At 43.0% G+C, this 20,102-nt stretch overlaps 1 protein-coding gene and 1 long non-coding RNA gene across 3 annotated transcripts in view; one reads left to right on the forward strand and one right to left on the reverse strand.

Annotated features, from left to right (window-relative positions):
- The window catches only part of LOC115523284, a 32,516-nt gene that overhangs the window by 4,589 nt on the left and 7,825 nt on the right, over positions 1-20,102 (forward strand). Inside the window, exon 2 of the long non-coding RNA XR_003971689.1 lies at positions 1,720-1,868. This is a non-coding gene — a long non-coding RNA (uncharacterized LOC115523284). The remainder of the gene's footprint in view (positions 1-1,719; positions 1,869-20,102) is intronic.
- The window catches only part of GART (phosphoribosylglycinamide formyltransferase, phosphoribosylglycinamide synthetase, phosphoribosylaminoimidazole synthetase), a 28,101-nt gene continuing 16,813 nt past the window's right edge, over positions 8,815-20,102 (reverse strand). For both annotated transcript variants that reach the window (XM_030329147.2, XM_030329148.2), the window contains exons 12-22: positions 19,697-19,791; positions 18,844-18,953; positions 18,283-18,481; positions 16,131-16,382; positions 15,724-15,876; positions 14,416-14,622; positions 13,230-13,367; positions 11,406-11,536; positions 10,753-10,894; positions 9,643-9,758; positions 8,815-9,546 (exon numbers count right to left, since the gene is read on the reverse strand). In XM_030329147.2, coding sequence (XP_030185007.1) covers positions 9,358-9,546; positions 9,643-9,758; positions 10,753-10,894; positions 11,406-11,536; positions 13,230-13,367; positions 14,416-14,622; positions 15,724-15,876; positions 16,131-16,382; positions 18,283-18,481; positions 18,844-18,953; positions 19,697-19,791 — 1,732 coding nt within the window. In that variant the 3' untranslated portion in view covers positions 8,815-9,357. The remainder of the gene's footprint in view (positions 9,547-9,642; positions 9,759-10,752; positions 10,895-11,405; positions 11,537-13,229; positions 13,368-14,415; positions 14,623-15,723; positions 15,877-16,130; positions 16,383-18,282; positions 18,482-18,843; positions 18,954-19,696; positions 19,792-20,102) is intronic.

Below are 20,102 nucleotides of genomic sequence, written 5' to 3' on the forward strand. Positions count from 1 at the left end.
TTTTTTTTTTTTAATTTAAGTAGGTTCTGCACCGAATGTGGGGCTTGAACTCATGATCCCAAGATTAAGAGTTGCATGCTCTACCAACCGGGCCAGCCAGGCACCCTTCTGGGGTGCCATCTTAATTCACTTTTAAACTATTTGATTAAGAAAGAGTTTGATGTAGAGTCCAGATTTTTTTTTTTTTAGTTTATTTATTTATTTTGAGAGAAGGTGAGCATGCCTGTGTGCGTGCGCTCGTGGGGGAAGGCCAGAGAAAGGGAGAGAGAGAGAGAGAGAGAGAGAGAGAGAGAGAGAGAATCCCAAGCAGGCTCTGCATTGTCAGCACAGAGCCTGATGTGGGCCTCGAACCCACAAACCATGAGATCATGACCTGAGCTGAAATCAAGAGTCAGATGCTTAATCGACTGAGCCACCAGGCGCCCCTAGAGTGTCAGCTTTTAAAGAAAGAAGGCAGTGGGGTAACTTACGTAATGTGACAACACTCTACAGTCTGGGAGGGGGATGTGGTGAGGGAAAGGTACTGTGGAAAAGAGAAGATTCACATTCTTTTGGGTATTTCCTCCTTTTTCCTCTTCCCAGCTAGGAAAACCACTTGTCAGGGTCTCCTGTGTGGGCCACATGCAGGGGCTGTGGCACTTTGCTCATGGTAAACTGCCCTCCACCACCCGGGATTTCTGATTTTCATTTTTGGTGTGGAATTCATGTGATGATTTCTTGTTACTTGAGCCCGAATTATCTGCATTTAGTGCGGATCTACAGCACTCTCCGTTCCTTGGAATTCTGAATATTGCGCATACCTCCCGCTAACCACAGGCCAGGAGTGGGGAAAACAGATGCGCACCTGCTGTCTGGGAACCAGCGTTTGAATTGTTTCTAACCCGTCCTGCATTTACTCAGTGTGTTTCGTGAAATCACTGCTTTACAGCAGAGCTACCATGTGCTTTTCTCGCCCTTCGGAATTTGTTTCCAGCTTTATTGAGGTAGAATTGACAAAGAAAAATTGTATATTTTTAAGGTGTACAATTTGATACTTTGATATAGGTATATATGGTGACATAATCACCACACTCAAGCCAATTAATCAAGCTAATTAACATATCCATCACCTCACAGAGTTACCTTCTTTTTTTTTTGATGAAAACACTTGAGATCTACTCCCCTAGCAAATTTCAGGTATGCAATACAGAATTGTTCACTACAGTCAGTCTAGGTGTTTTGGTAAGTTAAAAAGACCAGTATGTGGAGGGTTTGCCTCCTTTCACTGCTTACCAGTTGTCAAAGATTTGAGCAACAAAACTCTAATAAACACATTAAAACTGTCACACAACACTATTTGCTAGAGAATCATTCAAGATGCTTTATAGAAAGAATAGGTTTTAAAGCAAATCTGATTCCTAAACAGCTTTGTCATGGGATGTAAGGCTGCTTCCATTCAAAAAGCTCACTCTCTGGGATGTCCCTGAGTGACCTTTTCATCTTAGGGCTTGTCCGGAGGCATCTCAGGCTCTGGCGAGGTGATGCTGGCTCATTTGGTCCGTGCTGTTCTCAGAAATGAGCATGTAAATCCAGTTTGTTACCCAAACTCATTCTTGATTAAATAAATAACATTTCTTGTATTAAATGAAATTGAAGAATCATATAATTTCTGTTCCTTACTTGACAGCGAGGTTGTGGGGGATATCCACAGTGAGTGAGTGGTTCTGTCCTTCTTCTTAGGAAATACATGTTGAAATATTTATGGATAAAGGGATATGATGTCTGCAAATTACTCTCCAATGACTTAGAAATAAACACATGTACAGAGCAAGGGAGAAAGAGAGCAAACAATAAGTGACATGGACTGAAATGTTCGTTGGAGAAAATGGGTAAGGTTTATTTGGAAGGTTTTTGTATTTTTGCAACTGTTCTATAAGTGTTAGTCATTTTTAATTCTTTAAAAAGAATGTATTTGTGGGGTGCCTGGGTGGCTCAGTCGGTTGAGTGTCTGACTCTCGATCTCGGCTCAGGTCATGATCTCATGGCCGTGGGATTGAACCCTGCCGTGGGGTCTGTGCTGACGGTGGGGAGCCTGCTTGGAATTCTCTCCCTCTCCCTCTGCCCCTCATTTGTGTGCATGCGCACATGCTTTTGGGCTCTCTCAAATAAATTAAAAAAAAAAAAAAAAGTAAGTGAGCAATCAGGTCATGGAAAGACATGGAAGAACCTGAAATGCACATTGTTAAGTGACAAAAGCCAATCTGAAAAGGTTACATATTCTATGATTCCAACTATATAAACCCATAGAAATAGTTTTAAGAGATCAGCAGATTAAAAAAAATAGGCAAATGACTCGAATAGACATTTCTCCAAAGAAGGTGTCCAAGTGGCCAACAGGTCACTTGTATGCAGGGAAGCTCAACACCACTGATCGTTAGGGAAATGCAAATCAAAACCACAGTGAGACAGCATACCACATCCACGAGGGTGGCTGCTATCAGACAAAACAAAACAGAAAATAACAAGTGATGGTGAAGATGTGGAGAAACAGAAACCCTAGTGAAAATATAAAAAGGTGGAGGCATTTTTGATTGTCACAACTGGGAATTGTTCCTGGCACCTAGTGGTTGGAGGCCGCGGATGCTACTCAACATTTCACAAGGCAAGGATTATCTGGCAAAGAATTCTCTGGCCCAGAATGTCAATAGTGCTATTTCAGGGGCCCTGCTGTGGACTATCCTTTCTCTCCTTTCTCCTTTCCACTTATTTCTCCCTAGATCTATTACGGTTCAGACAAGGAAGAGCAGGATGTTGGAATAAAGAGACCATGGAAATCTAATCTTAGCCTTCTGAAAGAGAAAATGGTGACATGCCCGAGGCCACATGGTTTGTGGCAGATTTTTCTGCCGGTCTAAATCTGCAGATGGTCTAAATCTGCAGATTCAATCTGCACAGTTAGTGCAGAACTTTTTCTGTAGCCCTCCCTATCCAGAGGGCAAACATGATTACGGGCTACAAAAGGGAAAGAAAGTGCTAGAGTATTTGCATGTTGGCCTGGCGTATAGCTTTCTAAAATAACAATCTCAGGGGCACCTGGGTGGCTCAGTCAGTTAAGTGTCCAACTCTCGGTTTCGGCGTAGGTCACGATCTCGCGGTTTCGTGGGTTTGAGCCCCGAGTATGGACTCTGCTGGCAGCAGGAGCCTGCTGGGGGTTTTCTCTCTTTCCCTCTCTCTCTCTGCCCCTCCCCTGCTCATGCTGTCTCTGTGTCTCTCAAAATAAATAAAGTAAAAAAATAAAATAAGATAACAATCTTAGTTCCAGGAGGAATTTGTTTCAAAATGTAGTTGGTAGCGCCAGAACTCTGTTAAGTCGTTATTAGATTTTAAGTTAAAATAGGGCCATTGGGGGGTGCCCTCTAATGCAATCTGATTGTTGTCCTTGTAAGAGGAGGAAATCTGGATACACAAAGGGACACCGGGAATGCATGTGTGCAAAGGAAAGACTATGTGAGGACACAGTGAGAAGGCGGCCTCAGAAACCCTGATCTTGAACTTCCAGCCTCCGGAACCTCAAGAGAGTAAAGCCCCAGTCTGTGGCATTTTGTTACAGCAGCCTAAGCTGACTGACATACGGGCCTGTAGGATCTTCATACGTCAGTTCAGTGGACTCCAGGAATTTGTGTTCTCCAAACTGTTTCCTCCCAGATGGAAAACTCTAAAAGCAAGTAGAGGCTTAAGTGCCCTCAGTTCCCTGTTGCTGGATGCCCGTGTCCTGCAGGTTGAGCTTTGGGCCGCTGCGACCTCTTCCTTACCTCCTCCACCCAGGGCTATCGTCCCACCTTGGATGTTGGCATTTTGGCGGGGCACACTTGGGCCCCCCGAGCCTCCTGTGCCAGGGAACAGATTTAAGGTGCTGGGCTCTCTGGCTTGCCGAAAGGTGCGTGATGGGGTGGTGGTAGCTATTTCTCTCCACTTGGCCTCTAAGAGAAAAGAGCCAGAAGCTCGATCCCTGCTCCTGGAGACACCCTTCTCCTAGGCTGGAGGTGTCCCTCTCTCCTGGGCCCCCAACTGCACTGTTTGTTCATTTTCAGGCTCCTTTGCGGACCTCTCGCTTGATTGCTAAGGGTGCTAGGGCTGCGGAGCTCTGTGAGTTCTGTGTCTTGATTCCCTAAATTGTCTACACACTCAGTTGCAGGCCTAAGCTTGGTCTCTAAGCTGATGACTAAGGTGTGAAGTCCCACCGGCCTCTGAAGGATAGTCCCTCATTTTGTAAAAGAAAGGCACACCTTGCCTTGCCGGTGTCCTGAATCTTACTAGGGTGCTGTAAACACCCTCAGGGCACCAAAGGCACACTTGAAAAGGCTGATTTGAGGGAAAAAAAGGAAAAGGCCGGGGTGCCTGGGCGGCTCAGTTGGTTAAGCATCCGACTTCCGCTCAGGTCACAATCTCATGGCTTTGTGGGTTCAAGCCCCCCATCGGGCTCTGTGCTGACAGATTGGAGCCTGGATCCTGCTCCGAATTCTGCGTCTCCCTCCCTCTCTCTCTGCCTCTCCCCCACTCATGCTCTGTCTCTGTCTCTCTCTCTCAAAAATAAACATTAAAAAAAAATAAAGAAAAGGCTGATTTGCTGTGGATGCTAAGAAAGCAAAATAAATCCTTTATAAAACTAGAAGGTTTTCAATACTTGGCTTTCAACAAAAGTGAAGGAGGACTTAATAGCTTTGTCACCTGAATATTTAATTTAAAATAATTTTTGGAGGGGCGCCAGGGTGGCTCAGTGGATTAAATGACTTTGGCTCAGGTCACAATCTCACGGTTCGTGAGTTAGAGCCCTGCGTCAGGCTCTGTGCTGACAGCTCAGGGCCTGGAGCCCGAAGCTTGCTTCAGATTCTGTGTCTCTCTCTCTCTGCCCCTCCCCGACTCGCGCTGTCTCTCTCTGTCTCTCTCCTTCAAAAATAAATAAACAGTAAAAAAATTAAAAAATAAAATGATTTTAGTGATCTTGTTTTGTTTTTGCATCTAACTGAAGCAGTCAAGGGATTGAGTGATATTGCTATAACAAAACTAATTTTTCCTGTAAATGTTTGGAGTTTAGTAGTACAGAAAAATTTTAAATGCAGTCTGGGGGTGCCTGGGTGGCTTAGTCGGTTAAGCGTCTGACTCTGATTTTGGCTAAGGTCATGATCTCACAGTTAGTGGGATCAAACCCTGAGTCAGCTCTGGGCTGACAGCAGGGAGCCCGCTTGGGATTCTCTCCCTCCCTCTCTCTCTGCCCCTCCCTTGCTATCACGCATGTGCGCTCGCTCGCTCTCTCTCTCTCAAAATAAATAAACTTAAAGAAAATAAAATACAGTTAGACTCTGAGTGTCCACAAATACTTCAATTCATGAAACTTTTTTTAAATTTTTTTAAATGTTTAGTTTTGAGAGAGACAGAGAGAGGTGGGGGAAGGAGCAGAGAGACAGGAAGACAGACGATCCAAAGTGGAGCTCTTTGCTGAGAGCAGACAGCCCGATGCGGGGCTTCAGCTCACAAACCAGGAGATCACGACCTGAGCCGAAGTTGGACGCTTCACTGACGGAGCCACGCAGGTGCCCAGTTCCTGAACCTTTTTAAAAAAATGAAATCGATTGGGAATATTGAAATCTTCATGCCTTTATTGCAATGCTCAGAATACAGGTGGGGCTCAGGAGTTAGCATTTGTAGTAAGTATACTCCCAAGAATTACCAGGTTAACAGATGGGGGATTGAGGATTAGGATTTTGGTTCAGATAGACAGTCTTTAATACGGTATCTGTCACAAAGCATGGATGTCTTATCTGATTTCATTGAAGTGACTTCATATTTTGAATGGGAAGTATTTTAAATGTGTGATGTATTTTATAACATCAGATTAAATGTAATCTTGATGTATTTCCAAAACTGAATTAATAAGTTGTATCTTTGTTTTGAGAAACTGTTTTATGGGGATAGAATTCATATGCCACACAATTCACCCATTTAAACTGTACATTTCAGTGGCTTAAGATATGCCCATGGAGTCATGCAACCATGTCCACAATCAATTCTAGAACATTCTCATTACCTAACAGAAACCTTGCACCCTTTAGACATCACCCTTAAAGTACATCTATCCCCATAGCCATGGGCAACTACTAATCTATTCTGTGTCTGTATGGATTGGCCTGTTCTGGACATTCCATCTCAACAGAATTATAAATGTAGTCTTATGTGACTGGATTCTTTCATTTAGCATGCTTTAAAAAATTTTGTTAATGTTTATTTTTGAGAGACAGAGACAGAGTGCGAGCGGGGAAGGAGCAGAGAGAGAGGGAGACACAGAATCCAAAGCAGGCTCCAGGCTCTGAGCTGTCAGCACAGAGCCCGATGCGGGGCTCCAACCCACGAAGCATGAGATCATGACCTGAGCTGGTCAGATGCTTAACTGACTCAGCCACCCAGATGCCCTCACTTAGCATATTTCAAGGTTCATCCATGTTGTAGTATGTATCTTCTTTGTTTCCTTTAATGACGGTAATACCCCATCGTGTGGGTAGACCACATTTTCTTTATTGACTCACTAGCTGATGGGACATTCTGATTGTTCCTACTTATGAATTTAAAAATATTAACAGTTGGTTCCGGATAAAGGAAAATGGCCTTGTGTTGTAAATAAAGGCTGACGTGGCTTGTGAAAGAATGGCTATCAGAGACTATCTCTTAAACCGTAGTGGAGGAGGCAAAATCTATGTATTACAGAGATCATTGGTAAAAAGCAGCTCAGGGAAATAAGCCAAGGGGAACCATTGGCGTTAACAGTAACATGAACTTAAAAATAACTGGGATTTTATTCATCTTCCTGAAATACCTGCAGCCACACCTGTCACGTGAACTGAGGAGCTGGACCCTTGTCCCGTGGGGGCTGCTGTGCTTGGGAATCCCTTCGCCCTGTGCAGGGCGACCTCCACCCTGGGAGAGGGAGGCAGTTTCACACTTTCTGACAGCCCAAGGCCATATTCCAGTTCTCCGTGGTCCCTGGCTGTGAGAGCAGGGTGGGCCACCTAACTGTGGCCAGTTGGATGATCCTACCTGGGACTTTAAGCCTGGATGAGTGACCCCGAGGGACAGGCAGGCAGAGTGCATTTTGGTCATAGGGGGCACAGCAGATGGGAGCGTCCACTGGAAGTGGGGCCCGGGGGAACCTGGTGGGACCATGGCAGCAGTGTCCTTGACAAAAATCCTCCTGGGGCAAGAAATAGGCAAGGGAACTGTGATTTAAAAAGAAAAAAAAAAAAAAAAAAAGAGAACTACCAGCTGTACCAGTTACTAAACTTTGTTGTGATTAAATACTGTTGTACTTGAGTTACTTAAGAAGTTTGTATAGTAGTTAAAAAGTAAAAAATTAGAGAAGAGACCATGAAATTTCTCTCAGAACTTGTAACACCCTTTAGAACACCCTTTGGCACACTTGTTTTGGAGTACACACTCAAATCCTTTGACTATTATGGACTCACAGTTGGGCACCGCCCATCCCCGATCTTGCTACCTGAACACAAGGTGTGACCGAGGGCTGATGTTTTATTCCTCTGTATACAAATAGAAAGAGACATCCATAATACAAATGTCCATATTTATCACAATAAAATATTGACCTGTTTTCACTTTTGCACTGAACTTTTCATAACTTAAATGACCTTTTCTCTACCATTATAAACTAATGGCTACTTATGTACTCATCATGTCCAAATAATACTCAGCTTATCCCAAATAAGACCATAGGACACCCTTTAAGCGGGCTCCCTTGTTCTTTCAGAATCCTCCTTATTTTCATGCACTTTCTGGTTTCTGGCAACCAGACACAATTTGATTCTTCTTCTGCCAAAATAGGAAATCAATAACCTTACATGGAATTCACGTTCCTTTTAGTTGAAATTAGTATCAGAGTAAGGGCTGAAAAATTTTATTTCTAAAGTTATAAGCTTACATTGATTTTTCCTTAAAAAAAAAATTTTTTTTTTTTGCATTTATTTATTTTTGAGAGTGAGCAAGCACAAGCTGGGAAGGGGCAGAGAGAGGGAGACTGAGGATCTGAAGCAGGCTCCTTGCTGTCAGCACAGAGCCCAATGTGGGGCTCGATCCCACGTATTAATTTAATTATCAAAACAACCACATGACAGGCATGTGCCTACTTCAGTAGACGGGGAAACACAGAGACAGAGTAACATGTCTAAGTCCTATGTTTTGAATCAAGACGCCAACAAAACTCTAACCTTCTAGTATTTACGGAAGTATGGATGTTTGTAACCCATAATTGTGAAGCTAAAATCTGGGTATTATAGAAACTGTCAATAACTAGGATGTTTAATGATATTTTATTTTATTTTTATTTTTAAAATTGTTTTTACATTTATTTCTGAGAGACAGAGAGAGACAGTGTGAACAGGGAGGGGCAGAGAGAGAGGGAGACACAGAATCTGAAGCAGGCTCCAGGCTCCGAACTGTCAGCACAGAGCCCATGTGGGGCTCGAACCCATGAACCATGAGATCATGACCTGAGCTGAAGTCAGATGCCCAACCAACTGAGCCACCCAGGCGCCCCGTTTAATGATATTTTATTTTATTTTATTTTTTATTTTTTTTATTTTCAACGTTTATTTTTGGGACAGAGAGAGACAGAGCATGAACGGGGGAGGGGCAGAGAGAGAGGGAGACACAGAATCGGAAACAGGCTCCAGGCTCCGAGCCATCAGCCCAGAGCCTGACGCGGGGCTCGAACTCACGAACCGCGAGATTGTGACCTGGCTGAAGTCGGACGCTTAACCGACTGCGCCACCCAGGCGCCCCAATATTTTAAAGTACACCATCCCCCAGAAGTGGGAGTTACACACACATTTTATGACACTACATTATGATCAGGGTAATTAGAGTAGATCAGTCTCAATTCAAACCAGTACAGATATACAATATGGGGAAGAGATATTAACTTAATAGCCTTGTTGGTTAACTCTTCAAAAACTAGAGAACATATAACTACAAAAAATGGAGGTGGTATTCATCAGAAAAAGAAGAGAGACTAAAAGTTTTGGTATCTTGTTTGGCTGAAAGTAAAAGGGATCCTGAACGACCGGCTTGATTATGATCAAGAAGGTCCGGAACAGGTAAACCCTAAAAGACCGCTGGAGGTGACACACGTATGCCCCAGACATGCTGCACCAGGCTTGTTTTCAACGAATCTCTGTTCATTAAAAAAAAAAAAAGGCCAGAGGCGCGGGTGAGGAATTCTTTCTTAGCAGTTGTTCTTCTGGGCTGAGTCCATGATAATGCAGATATCCAGACTTCTTTCAGAACTGGCTCTAGCCCCGAACGGGGGAGACTTCTCTACTCTGTGACCCAACGAATCTTGCCATTTTCTCCAAGCTGTACAGTTCCACTGGCTACCAGCTGGAGGGCTGCGGGAAATAGTTTGTGCTCTGCTAATTTCACTCTTTCAGACAGAGTTGTAATGGTGTCACCCCTCTTCACTGGAACAGCTTCTTGTAAGATAATCTGTCCAGCATCTACATCTTCCTGGGGAAGGAAGCAAAAGTTTTGAACATTACTTTCTAGCCGGTACAATTTACATACAGACAGTAATGATGTTTTGGTAGAAGGAGACATACTCACAGCTACAAAGTGCACAGTACACCCAGTGACTGTGACCCCGGCTTCTAGGACTTGCTCATGTGCATTTGAACCCTTAAAAGACGGGAGCAAGGATGGATGGATGTTGAGCATTTTCCCTGGAAATTAATGAAACCACAGTGGTCAGAACTTAAAGATCCTATGTATATTACCAAAGGAATACATGTTTTCCTGTCTAGAATGAGAGGTCAGCAGGAATAGGATTTCTCTGGGATGGGTGTTTCTTTGTGAAAGACAGAAATGAAGGAAAGGGAAATCTAGCTTCTCATCCAAGAGGTCCCGGGGGCAGCAAGTTCTTGCTTCTTGCACAACTGAAGATCCACCCAGGGACTCTGAATAGGTGCCTGCAGTGACTGAAAGTCGGATGGGATGGGTCAACTCTGGATCGTAGAGCTCGAGGAAGAGTTGGCTTGTGGCTGACACACAGGAGATTCCTGCACAGCATCTGAGTGCTTGACTTCTAACCACGAAGTGGCACGTCCGCCAGCCAGATGCTAGGTTAGTTCTGTGAGCATTATGTCACCAGAGGCACTGCCAATTTTGTATTCTATCTAACCACATTCACTTAAGAAAACAAACTCTTTGGAGAGAGAATACATTTATTGCCCAAATGTAGGCACAAAAAAGGACACTTGGACGTAGTCAAAATGTTAGTGGAAAAGGCAATGACATAAAGTGTGTTTTCCAGAAACAATGCCTTCCCTGCCATGTCTGGCAGTGGTCTACACTCCCTAAGAATGGACTCTTCATTTTGGGATATAGGGAATCGCTTTCCTTTGCTTCTCAGCAAGTAAAAATGTCTCTTCTGAATATTTATTTAGAAGATGAAATATTAGTAATGTGAGTAACCTAAGCTGTATTAGAAAAAGTGATGATAGTTACAACAGGCCAAAGAAAACTGATAAAAAAAGCAGGAAAATAAAAAGTCATTGGGTCATTCGTTCTTTGAGCAGAGGCAAAGGAAATTAAATTATGACCTGTGTTAAAACGGCCCAGTAAATATTTCACAATTGGGATTGTTTGGGAAGCTAACCACCCTGTAGTTTGTTTTCATTTGATTTCTCAATGTGGTGTCAAATAGTTTTTGCTTACCATTCCATTTTCTGACAAAGGGGCCAGATAAAATTCTCATGAATCCTGCAAGACAGACTATGTCTGTGGAGAACTCTTCAAGGACTTGGTCAATTGCAGTGTCAAATTCTACACGACTTTTATATAATTTATGATTGATTACCTGTAATAGAAAAAGAGAAGCAAAATCTTTTTTTTTTTTTTTTAATTTTTTTTTTTTTCAACGTTTATTTATTTTTGGGACAGAGAGAGACAGAGCATGAACGGGGGAGGGGCAGAGAGAGAGGGAGACACAGAATCGGAAACAGGCTCCAGGCTCCGAGCCATCAGCCCAGAGCCTGACGCGGGGCTCGAACCCACGGACCGCGAGATCGTGACTTGGCTGAGGTCGGACGCTTAACCGACTGCGCCACCCAGGCGCCCCAGCAAAATCTTTTTAAATGAATTACCAAAAATAATTTAAAACTCAACCTTTACGTGGACCATACTTCAGTTCTTTCTGATGAAGACGTGCCTGATGTAAAGAATGAAGGAATGGGGAGGACGGTGTTGAAAGGCACACACTGTGATCCAGAAAGCCAAAGAACAAGCTGTCCTACAGACGGAAGTCTTGTGGGGGCGGGTTATGAGTTGAAATACAGTCTACAGGAAAGATACTTTTCAAAGTAACTCACTCTGGTGGGAATTCCGGCTCTTTCTGCTTTATCTAAGCCAGCCACTGCAGCTTTGTTGGAGATAACAACAACGATGTGTGCACAGCTACTTGGCTCCCTAGTATTGTCTATGAGGGCTTGGAGGTTTGATCCTGAAAAAGAGAGAAAAACACAAGTAAGCTGACATTTCTTAAAAGAGGTTATGTACCGTTCTGAATAATCAATGGTCAAGATTTCCAAATGTCTCAGAAAAGACTGGCAAAATACATGAGGTTTTTAAATTCCCTTTTGGGATAATGGATCAATAATAGCTTATGGAAGCACAGGCACTTAGTTTTAGGATATGTAATTGCTCCTGCAAAATAACACCTTATGATCTAGCATAGTAATAAAAGTAGTATAACATTTTAAAAACTGATGAGGAATAAGCTGCTTAATTAAGCAAGAAAAAAGTCCTCTTTTTTTTTTTAAGATTTTATTTTTTTAAAATGTTTATTTTTGGGGCGCCTGGGTGGCTCAGTTGGTTGAGCGTCCAACTTCGGCTCAGGTCATGATCTCGCAGTCTGTGAGTTCAAGCCCCGCATCGGGCTCCGTGCTGAGAGCTCGGAGCCTGGAGCCTGCTTCGGATTCTGTGTCTCCCTCCCTCTCTGCCCCTCCCCCGCTCAGGCTCTGTATCTCTCTCTCTCTGTGAAAAATAAAACAAACATTAAAAAATAAAAAAAAAAAAAGTTTATTTTTGAGAGGGAGAATGCACGAGTGAGCGAGGGGCAGAGAGAGGAGACAAAGAATCCGGAGCAGGTTCGGCGCTGCCAGTGCAGAGCCTAACACAGGGCTCGAACTCAGGAACTGTGAGATCATGACCTGAGCCAAAGCTGGACGCTTAACCACTGAGCCACTTAGGCGCCCCAAAGATCTTACTTTTTTAAGTAATCTCTAGATCCAGTGTGGGGCTCGAATTCATAACCCAGAGATCAAGAGCTGCATGCTCTACCGACGGAGCCAGCCAGGCACCCAGAAAAATCAAGCCTCTTAAGAAGAAACCACTATGGCCTTTACAACAGTTTCTTTGCGTTACCATCAATTTGGGCCTAAAGTATACTGAAACCTTAAAATGGACTTGGAAAGCAATGACATTTCCGGGAACGTATCCTAAAGAAATAATCAGATATGCACTTAAAAATGCGTATTTATAAAAATGTTCATAGCAATGCTGCTTATTAAAGTGGGAAAAATAAACATGCTATATATCCATCTGAGAGAATACAGTGCTCTTATTACTTCACCCCTCTGTCTACAACAAACATAAATTTCACCTTATTACTATTAAATTAAAAAAATTAAAAAAAAAAAAAAAAAACCCTCAGCAGTTTGCTGGAGGGGTTGTGGGTGGGGAGATGGGCTAAATGAGCAAGGGGCATTAAGGAAGACACTTGTTGGGGTGAGCACTGGGCATTATACACATGAGACAGATCACTGGAATCTACTCCTGAAATCATTACTGTACTATGTGCTAACTTGGATGTAAATTAGAAAATAATAAAAATCATAAAAAACAAGCAAACAAACAAATCTCAGCTGTTGTAACTTCAACTACAGAGCTACGGTACAAAAGAAGTTGGATTTTCTATCTTTTCCAGTTCCTTTTTCTTCAGTCATCTTCGTGATACCCTCTACTCTTCCTTTAGGTGTCTCATATGCCTGAGAAAAGTGTAAAGACTGAGGATACAGAAAAATAATAGCCCTTAATGACTCTCTGCCCCATTCTACTGAGAGTGTCCTCACGATCTGAAGGAGGTTTTTTTTTTGGGGGGGTGGGCAGGAGGAAGGAAGGAGGGCACATCTCACCTGTTCCAGATATTAAGACAGCCACTCTTGCCTTTTTTGGTTGGACAGAGAAATGATTTTTCAGAGTGCCATTCTCCAATACTGATCCATTTGCTTGCATGGTTTCAATCAGATGCTTGACTTTCACACGAGGAGAACCTTCATTTCAAACACACCCAGTAAATAAGAATAGAACAACAGTGAATTAACAGTAATGGAAAGAAAAGTATTTTATGAAAACTGAAAATACTTTATTCTGAAAATAAGATATGCATGGACTAAAATGAAGAATAGGCTTGTATTAGTTAAAGTTACTCACTCATAAAAACTTCCTGCAAGAGAACATGTATTAATTACCTACTTCCAACTAAAAGCTATGGCGTGTCACTGTCTCCTGACCTCAGGGTAGGCATGTAACCCAAGCAAGGCCATTCAAAGATTTGATACAGGATGTTGAGGAAGAGAGGGCCTCTTTCCTAATGCAATGTGAGCTCAAGGATGTGGGCTCAAGAGATCTTTCCGGCATTTGGAGAACTGGCCTGAAAAGGAACCTACACAATAAAGGGATGAAAGGCAGATACGACATCATCAGCAAGTACTGGCGTCTGTCAGCTCATCTGAGTGGCTTTTCTGCCACTCTGTCAATTTCTAGTACATCTGACAGAGTCCTGTGTATACACGGCACTTGTCAGGGCGCCCGCTTCACTGGCGAGCTGAGCTGAGTCACAAAGCACAGCCTGAGACAAGGTCTCGCATGTGGGCACAGGACTTTGGAGATGACCCCAGGAAACCAGAGTGAAGATCTGGGAAGAGTGATCTGGAAAGCCAGCGTAAGAGTGTGTTACTAAACTGGTCGCCACTGGGGGCAACTGGGGCTTTACTTCCCCTGGGACCTCAAAGGCACCGTGAAGACTCTGCCTCAGAACTGCTCCCTTCTTCTGTCCCTCAGGTGGGGATTTCTTCACTCCACTGGTTAAGGGTTGTCTTCTGGGCTACAGTTGTGCATATGTGACCACCACACAAGGTGTCAGCACCCTAGGGCAGGAGGGAAGAGGTGTGTGGTGTTACTAGCTTCTGCTGTCCTGTCGCAGCTGTGTGAACACGGGTGCCGTACAAGGGCTGTAATAAAACGTGGGCAGGAGCTCGAGGCAGGGCAGTGGCATTTCAGGTTACATACCTGAGAGCAACTAAAGAAGGAGCGATTTACCTTCAGGACACGCAACCACCTTGCCAATCACCCAGGCTTCTTCGCTGTGCTGCTTGATATCCCTCAGAATCTGCTCTGTCCTATCCTTCGACACCACGAGGACGGCCCCAACCCCACAGTTAAATGTTCTGGCCATTTCTTCCTCAGAGAGGTGTCCTTCTTGCTGTAACCACGAGAAGATCCTGGGGATCCTCCAGGTCTGGGCATCTGAAAACAGGCAAGATATGTTTCATGAACCTACTATCTCACACAATGTATAACGTATGCATATATACAAAGCTGTGAATTTTTTGGGGGATCCATCTGTACCTGAGATATCCACACATTTTTGCTGACACACTTGGCCAATATTCACAATTAAGTGAATATTGGTTTTGTGCTGCATTAACTATGTTTTTAGGAATCCCCTAATGGATTAATTGTATTCCAGTAAATACAGTAAATTGCAGTAAAGGTTTGTGAACGTTTAGTTGGGTCTTAGCAATGACCAAAATGCCCTAAGTATGATGCAAAACTAGGCGGCTTATGTTACAGATTTAGAGGAACGTGTACACTATTTAAAAGAAGTTATGCTACGGGGCGCCTGGGTGGCGCAGTCGGTTAAGCGTCCGACTTCAGCCAGGTCACGATCTCGCGGTCCGTGAGTTCGAGCCCCGCGTCGGGCTCTGGGCTGATGGCTCAGAGCCTGGAGCCTGTTTCCGATTCTGTGTCTCCCTCTCTCTCTGCCCCTCCCCCGTTCATGCTCTGTCTCTCTCTGTCCCAAAAATAAATAAACGTTGAAAAAAAAAAAAAAATTTAAAAAAAAAAAATAAAAGAAGTTATGCTATATAAAAAGTTAAAATCAAAACCCTGTCCTGCTGTATTTACTTTAAAATTTAGACTTAGGTCTGCTATAATACAACAAAAATCTCTAATAAAAGTTTATTTTTATTCTTTTTTTTTATTTGAGATAGGGAGAGAGGGGTATATATATAGAGAGAGAGGGAGACAGCACACGTTTGTCCATGAGCAGGTGAGGGGTGGAGAGAGAGACAGAATCCCAAGCAGGCTCCACACTGTCAGCTCAGAGCCTAATGTAGGGCTCGATCCACCCCCCCTCCCCATCCCCCCGTAGCATTTCATCTATATAAGTCAATTACATGCAAGGATTTTATGCCTTATAAACACGGTTAATAAAGCAAAAAGAGGTAGAAAGGTCAGCCCTATTTTTTCTGAGAAACCCTAACAATTAAGAATTTAATTTTCTTCCATAATGTAGTTTTCCTCCAAATGGTTTTCTGAACAAAAAGTTCCTTGTACCAATCTTACCTAAATCCACTCCAAATTTCTCAGGAAGGACTCTGGGGATGTTTTCTAGCAATCCTCCACCAGTAATATGGGCAAAGGCCTTGACATGTCCTGAACGTAGGACAGGTAATAGCGAATGGCTGTAGATTCTCGTTGGAGTCAGAAGTAAGTCCCCTGTGTATTGGAGAGAGAAGACAAAAACTTAGCCTATGAATGTAAAACCAAATCATATATAAAAAACAATTCTGAAATACAGAATGATTTGACCCTGCACAGACACACCAGGTTTTACAATAAGGTCCCAACAGTAAACTCACAGGACAAGGTAATTTATTCCATTCTAATTTACTAAGGAAAGACTAACCCATTACATTAAGTGGTTGCTCAGACATTTCCAAACGGGAGAGTTGAAACCTGAGTGCTTTTACCTAAGGTCTGGTCACCACAGCCATCAGGTGCTGGAGAGGAGTACTGGAGGGAAGATTTTGCTACAATTTTCCTCACAAGGCTAAATCCATTGCTGTGAAGACCAGATGAAGCTATTCCAATAACAACATCCCCTTCGGTGATTCTTTCCAGGTGAGGGAGTTTCTGATCCCGCTCCATGGCACCGACGGCAAAACCGGCCAGGTCATACTCTCCAGGAGGATACATGTCAGGCATTTCTGCAGTTTCACCTCCTGGAGGAAGATACACCAAGAACAAAGAAATCACATAGTATTTATAAACCTGCCTAGGAAGTAGTGACACCAGCTTTTTTTTTTTTTTTTTTTTTTACTTGAGAGAGCGAGAGTGTGCACAAACATGGGAGCCAGGGAGAGGGGCAGAGGGAGAGACAGAGAGAGGGAGGAGGGGAGAGAGGGAGGGGGAGAGAGAGGGAGGGAGAGTATCCCAAGCAGGCTCCAGGCTCAGCACTCGGCATATAGCCTGATGCAGGGCTCGATCTTATGACCCTAGGATCATGACCTGAGTCGAAATCAAGAGCTGGACTCAAACGACTAAGCCACCCAGGTGCCCCTCTTTTAAGTTTATTTAAGTAATCTCTACGCCCAACATGGGGCCTGAACTCATGACCCGAAATCAAGAGTCATGTGCTTTTACAAGTGAGCCAGCCAGGTGCCCCCTGCTCTTAATATGAACAATTAAACATGTGGCTGTATTTCACAAATGTTCAAAAAAAAGTATGTATTCTATTAGCTGCCTAACAGAATTTTCGACCAAGTACAATTTAAAGGCAAACCGCTAAATTCCCATGAGGGAGAAGTGTAGCTTCCCAACAGCATGACATTCAAAGGATGAATGCTTGGTTGAATATGTCATTCCTATGGCAAGTTTAGAAATGCTTTCTATATATTCCATCTTTATAATCACTGTACATTCCAGATGACAGTATAAGCTTAGAGAAGTGACGTACTCAGGCCTAAATCCAAATGCCGTGGCCTAGAAAGTACAGTTCACTTTTGTGATCATATGTAAAGACAGGGTCTAGGCAGGCAGACTCCAAGTTATAAATGGTTCTTTTTTTTTTCTTTTTTATGCATTTTTTTTTAACGTTTATTTATTTACTTGGAGAGTGCGTACTTGAGCAAGAGTGGGGGAAGGAGGGAAAGAGAGGGAGAAGGAGAAGGGGGTGGACAGAGAGAGAGAGACAGAGAGAGAGAGACAGAGAGAATGAATGAATCCCAAGCAGACTCCATGCTGTTAGCACAGAGCTCAGTGCAGGGCTCCATCCCATGAACCGTGAGATAATGACCTGGGCCGAAATCAACAATCAGATGCTTAACCTACTGAGCCACCAGGTGCCCCTAAACTGTTCTAAGCAATGGTTGAAGGGGTGCCTGGGTGGCTCAGTTGGTTAAGCATCCGACTTCGGTTCAGGTAATGATCTCACTGCTTGTGAGTTCAAGCCCTGCGTCCAGCTCTGTGCTGACAGCTCAGATCCTGGAGCCTGCTGCAGATTCTGTCTCCCTCTCTCTCTGTTCCTCCCCTGCTCCCTCTCTCAAATATAAAATTAAAAAAAAAACAAAACAAAAACAACACTAAAAGACGGTTGAAAAGGCAATTTTGGCTTTTGGGACATATTTTCCACAGAAATGGTAATATAAAGAAGGTAGTTTCACCACTCGGACTACACATTCATTTTGCTTCAAATTCTCATATATATTTAAGTAGTATTTCTGTGTTAGGTACATTTTATTCCTAGTGTCACTTCAGTCAGGAAACATTAAGATTTAGAATGCCAGGAATCATCTCCTTCTGCTGCAGGCCAGTAAGCAGGAAACTGCTAACCCTGTCTGTCCATGAGGCCATTGAGAAAGATGGGGGTGGAGATGCTAAAGATCAGGGAGAAAGGCAAGGCCTGGCTCACAGTCTAGGAGTAGGAGTCTGGGGGACAAACCTTTGAGGAGAAGCTTGAGGGCACCAGGATCTAAGTTTTCTTCTGGTAATGTTATATATATTTTATTTGCTTCAATTTGTAATCTACAGTTTTTCTTATCTGTATTGGTACCAATCACGTTTATACACGGGGTAAAATACCGTAAGAAAAAAGACAGGAGATTAATGGATGGTCGGTCATACCAAGGAGAGCACATCCAGCTTTCCCACAGGCTCTGGCAATTCCAGCAACAACAGCTTCAGTTGTATCGAGGTCAAGTTTTCCACAGGAAAAGTAATCAAGGAAGAAGAGGGGCTCTGCCCCTTGGGCCAGAATATCATTTACACACATTGCAACCAAATCTTGGCCAATGGTATCATGTCTATTACACTGCTGGGCAATCTAAAGAAGCACAATAGAAATGTCCACATAAGTGAATAAGCTCCAAATAATATCTTGTCAGTTTATCAGTGGAGGCTAATAAATATTGCTGCTCCGAGCACCCAAAGACAAAATACTAAATTCTGATGAGCTACTTGGTCCAAAAGTATCCCATTTAATCCCCTCAAATAAGCTTTCCATCCAGATAGAGCCTCAACAACATAGTGCTCTCAGAAATATATAGGTGTTTTAGCCATATTTTATGGTTATTTGGTATAGTTCTCTCTAGTGCATATCAAGAGAGGAAAAATATGTATTTGATTTATAGTAAATTCTCTCTTAACTTTCCCAAAAGGCCTTTAACCACATAGGTGTCTGATTACCTTCAGTTTAGTCCCCACACCATCTGTTCCACAGGCCAGAAGAGGATCTTTGAAACCAGCTGCTTTCAAATCAAAAAGACCAGCAAAACCTCCAAGATCAACATCACAGCCTAATGGGGAAAAAAATTAAATACTTGCTGCATTTCAACAGATTACACATGGATGTACAAACAACTTCTTCATAAGCATGGCTAAGAGCTGCTTTTCCTGAGAATGGGGGAGAGCACCACATGCTCAAAGAATTGATCAAGAAAGTAATTAAATATTAAAGGAGCAGACATATCTAAGTTTAACATCACGGATAAGAAATGCTTTTCTTTCTTTTAAATGTTTATTTATTTTGGGGCACGTGGGTGGCTCAGTTGGTTAAGTGTCAGACTTCGGCTCAGGTCATGGTCTCACAGATCATGAGTTCGAGTCCTGCATCAGGTTCTCTATTGGTGCGGAGCCCGCAATGGATCCTCTGTCCCCCCCTCTCTGCCCCTCCCCTGCTTGTGCACTCTTAAAAAACATAATAATAAAAATAAATAAAATATTTGAGAGAGAGTACAAGTGGGGGAGGGGCTGTCAGCACAGAGCCCAACTCAGGGGTCAATCTCAGGAACTGTGAAATCATGACCTGAGCCAAAACCAAGAGTTGGATGCTTAACTAACTGAGACACCCAAGCGCCTCAAGAAATGCTTTTCTTAGTATTATAGACAAGAAAGCAGAAAACTGGGTATGGCTTACATAGGACAAGACTTACAGGAACCTGGCATTAATTTGGAACATTTTCCTCAGTAAATTACAGATCAATTCTCAGTGTTTCTCAAAGTTAATGAATGAACTAGCAAAGTATAGGCTCTGACTTACCTGGTCTGGAGGTAGCTTTTGCTAAAGGTTTCATTTTCTTGACCAGCATATTTCCAGCTGCAATGTCTACCCCAGATTCCTTGTAAGTCAGGCCCCTAAAGAATTAAACAAAACAAAGCACTTCACCTAAATGCCAGGGAAAGTTATTTTAATTTTAAAGTATTATTTAAAACAGAAGATATCCCTAGTGGTTTTTAGCTCTCCGAACATGGTAGGCCCCATCCGCAGATTTTAACGTTGTCTAGGGCAGGCCCTGGAAATCGAAATGTGTTTAAATAACTTCCTCAGTTGATTCAGTTGTATCATCGCTATTGAGAACTACTTCTCTTATTTCTTCTACAAGTATTCCTCACAGGCAGCTACATATACTAATATTTTGCCACAACATCTCTGTCCAATTTTGGTA

This window comes from Lynx canadensis, chromosome C2 (assembly GCF_007474595.2).
Source record: "Lynx canadensis isolate LIC74 chromosome C2, mLynCan4.pri.v2, whole genome shotgun sequence".
In the NCBI taxonomy this organism is placed as follows: domain Eukaryota; kingdom Metazoa; phylum Chordata; class Mammalia; order Carnivora; family Felidae; genus Lynx; species Lynx canadensis.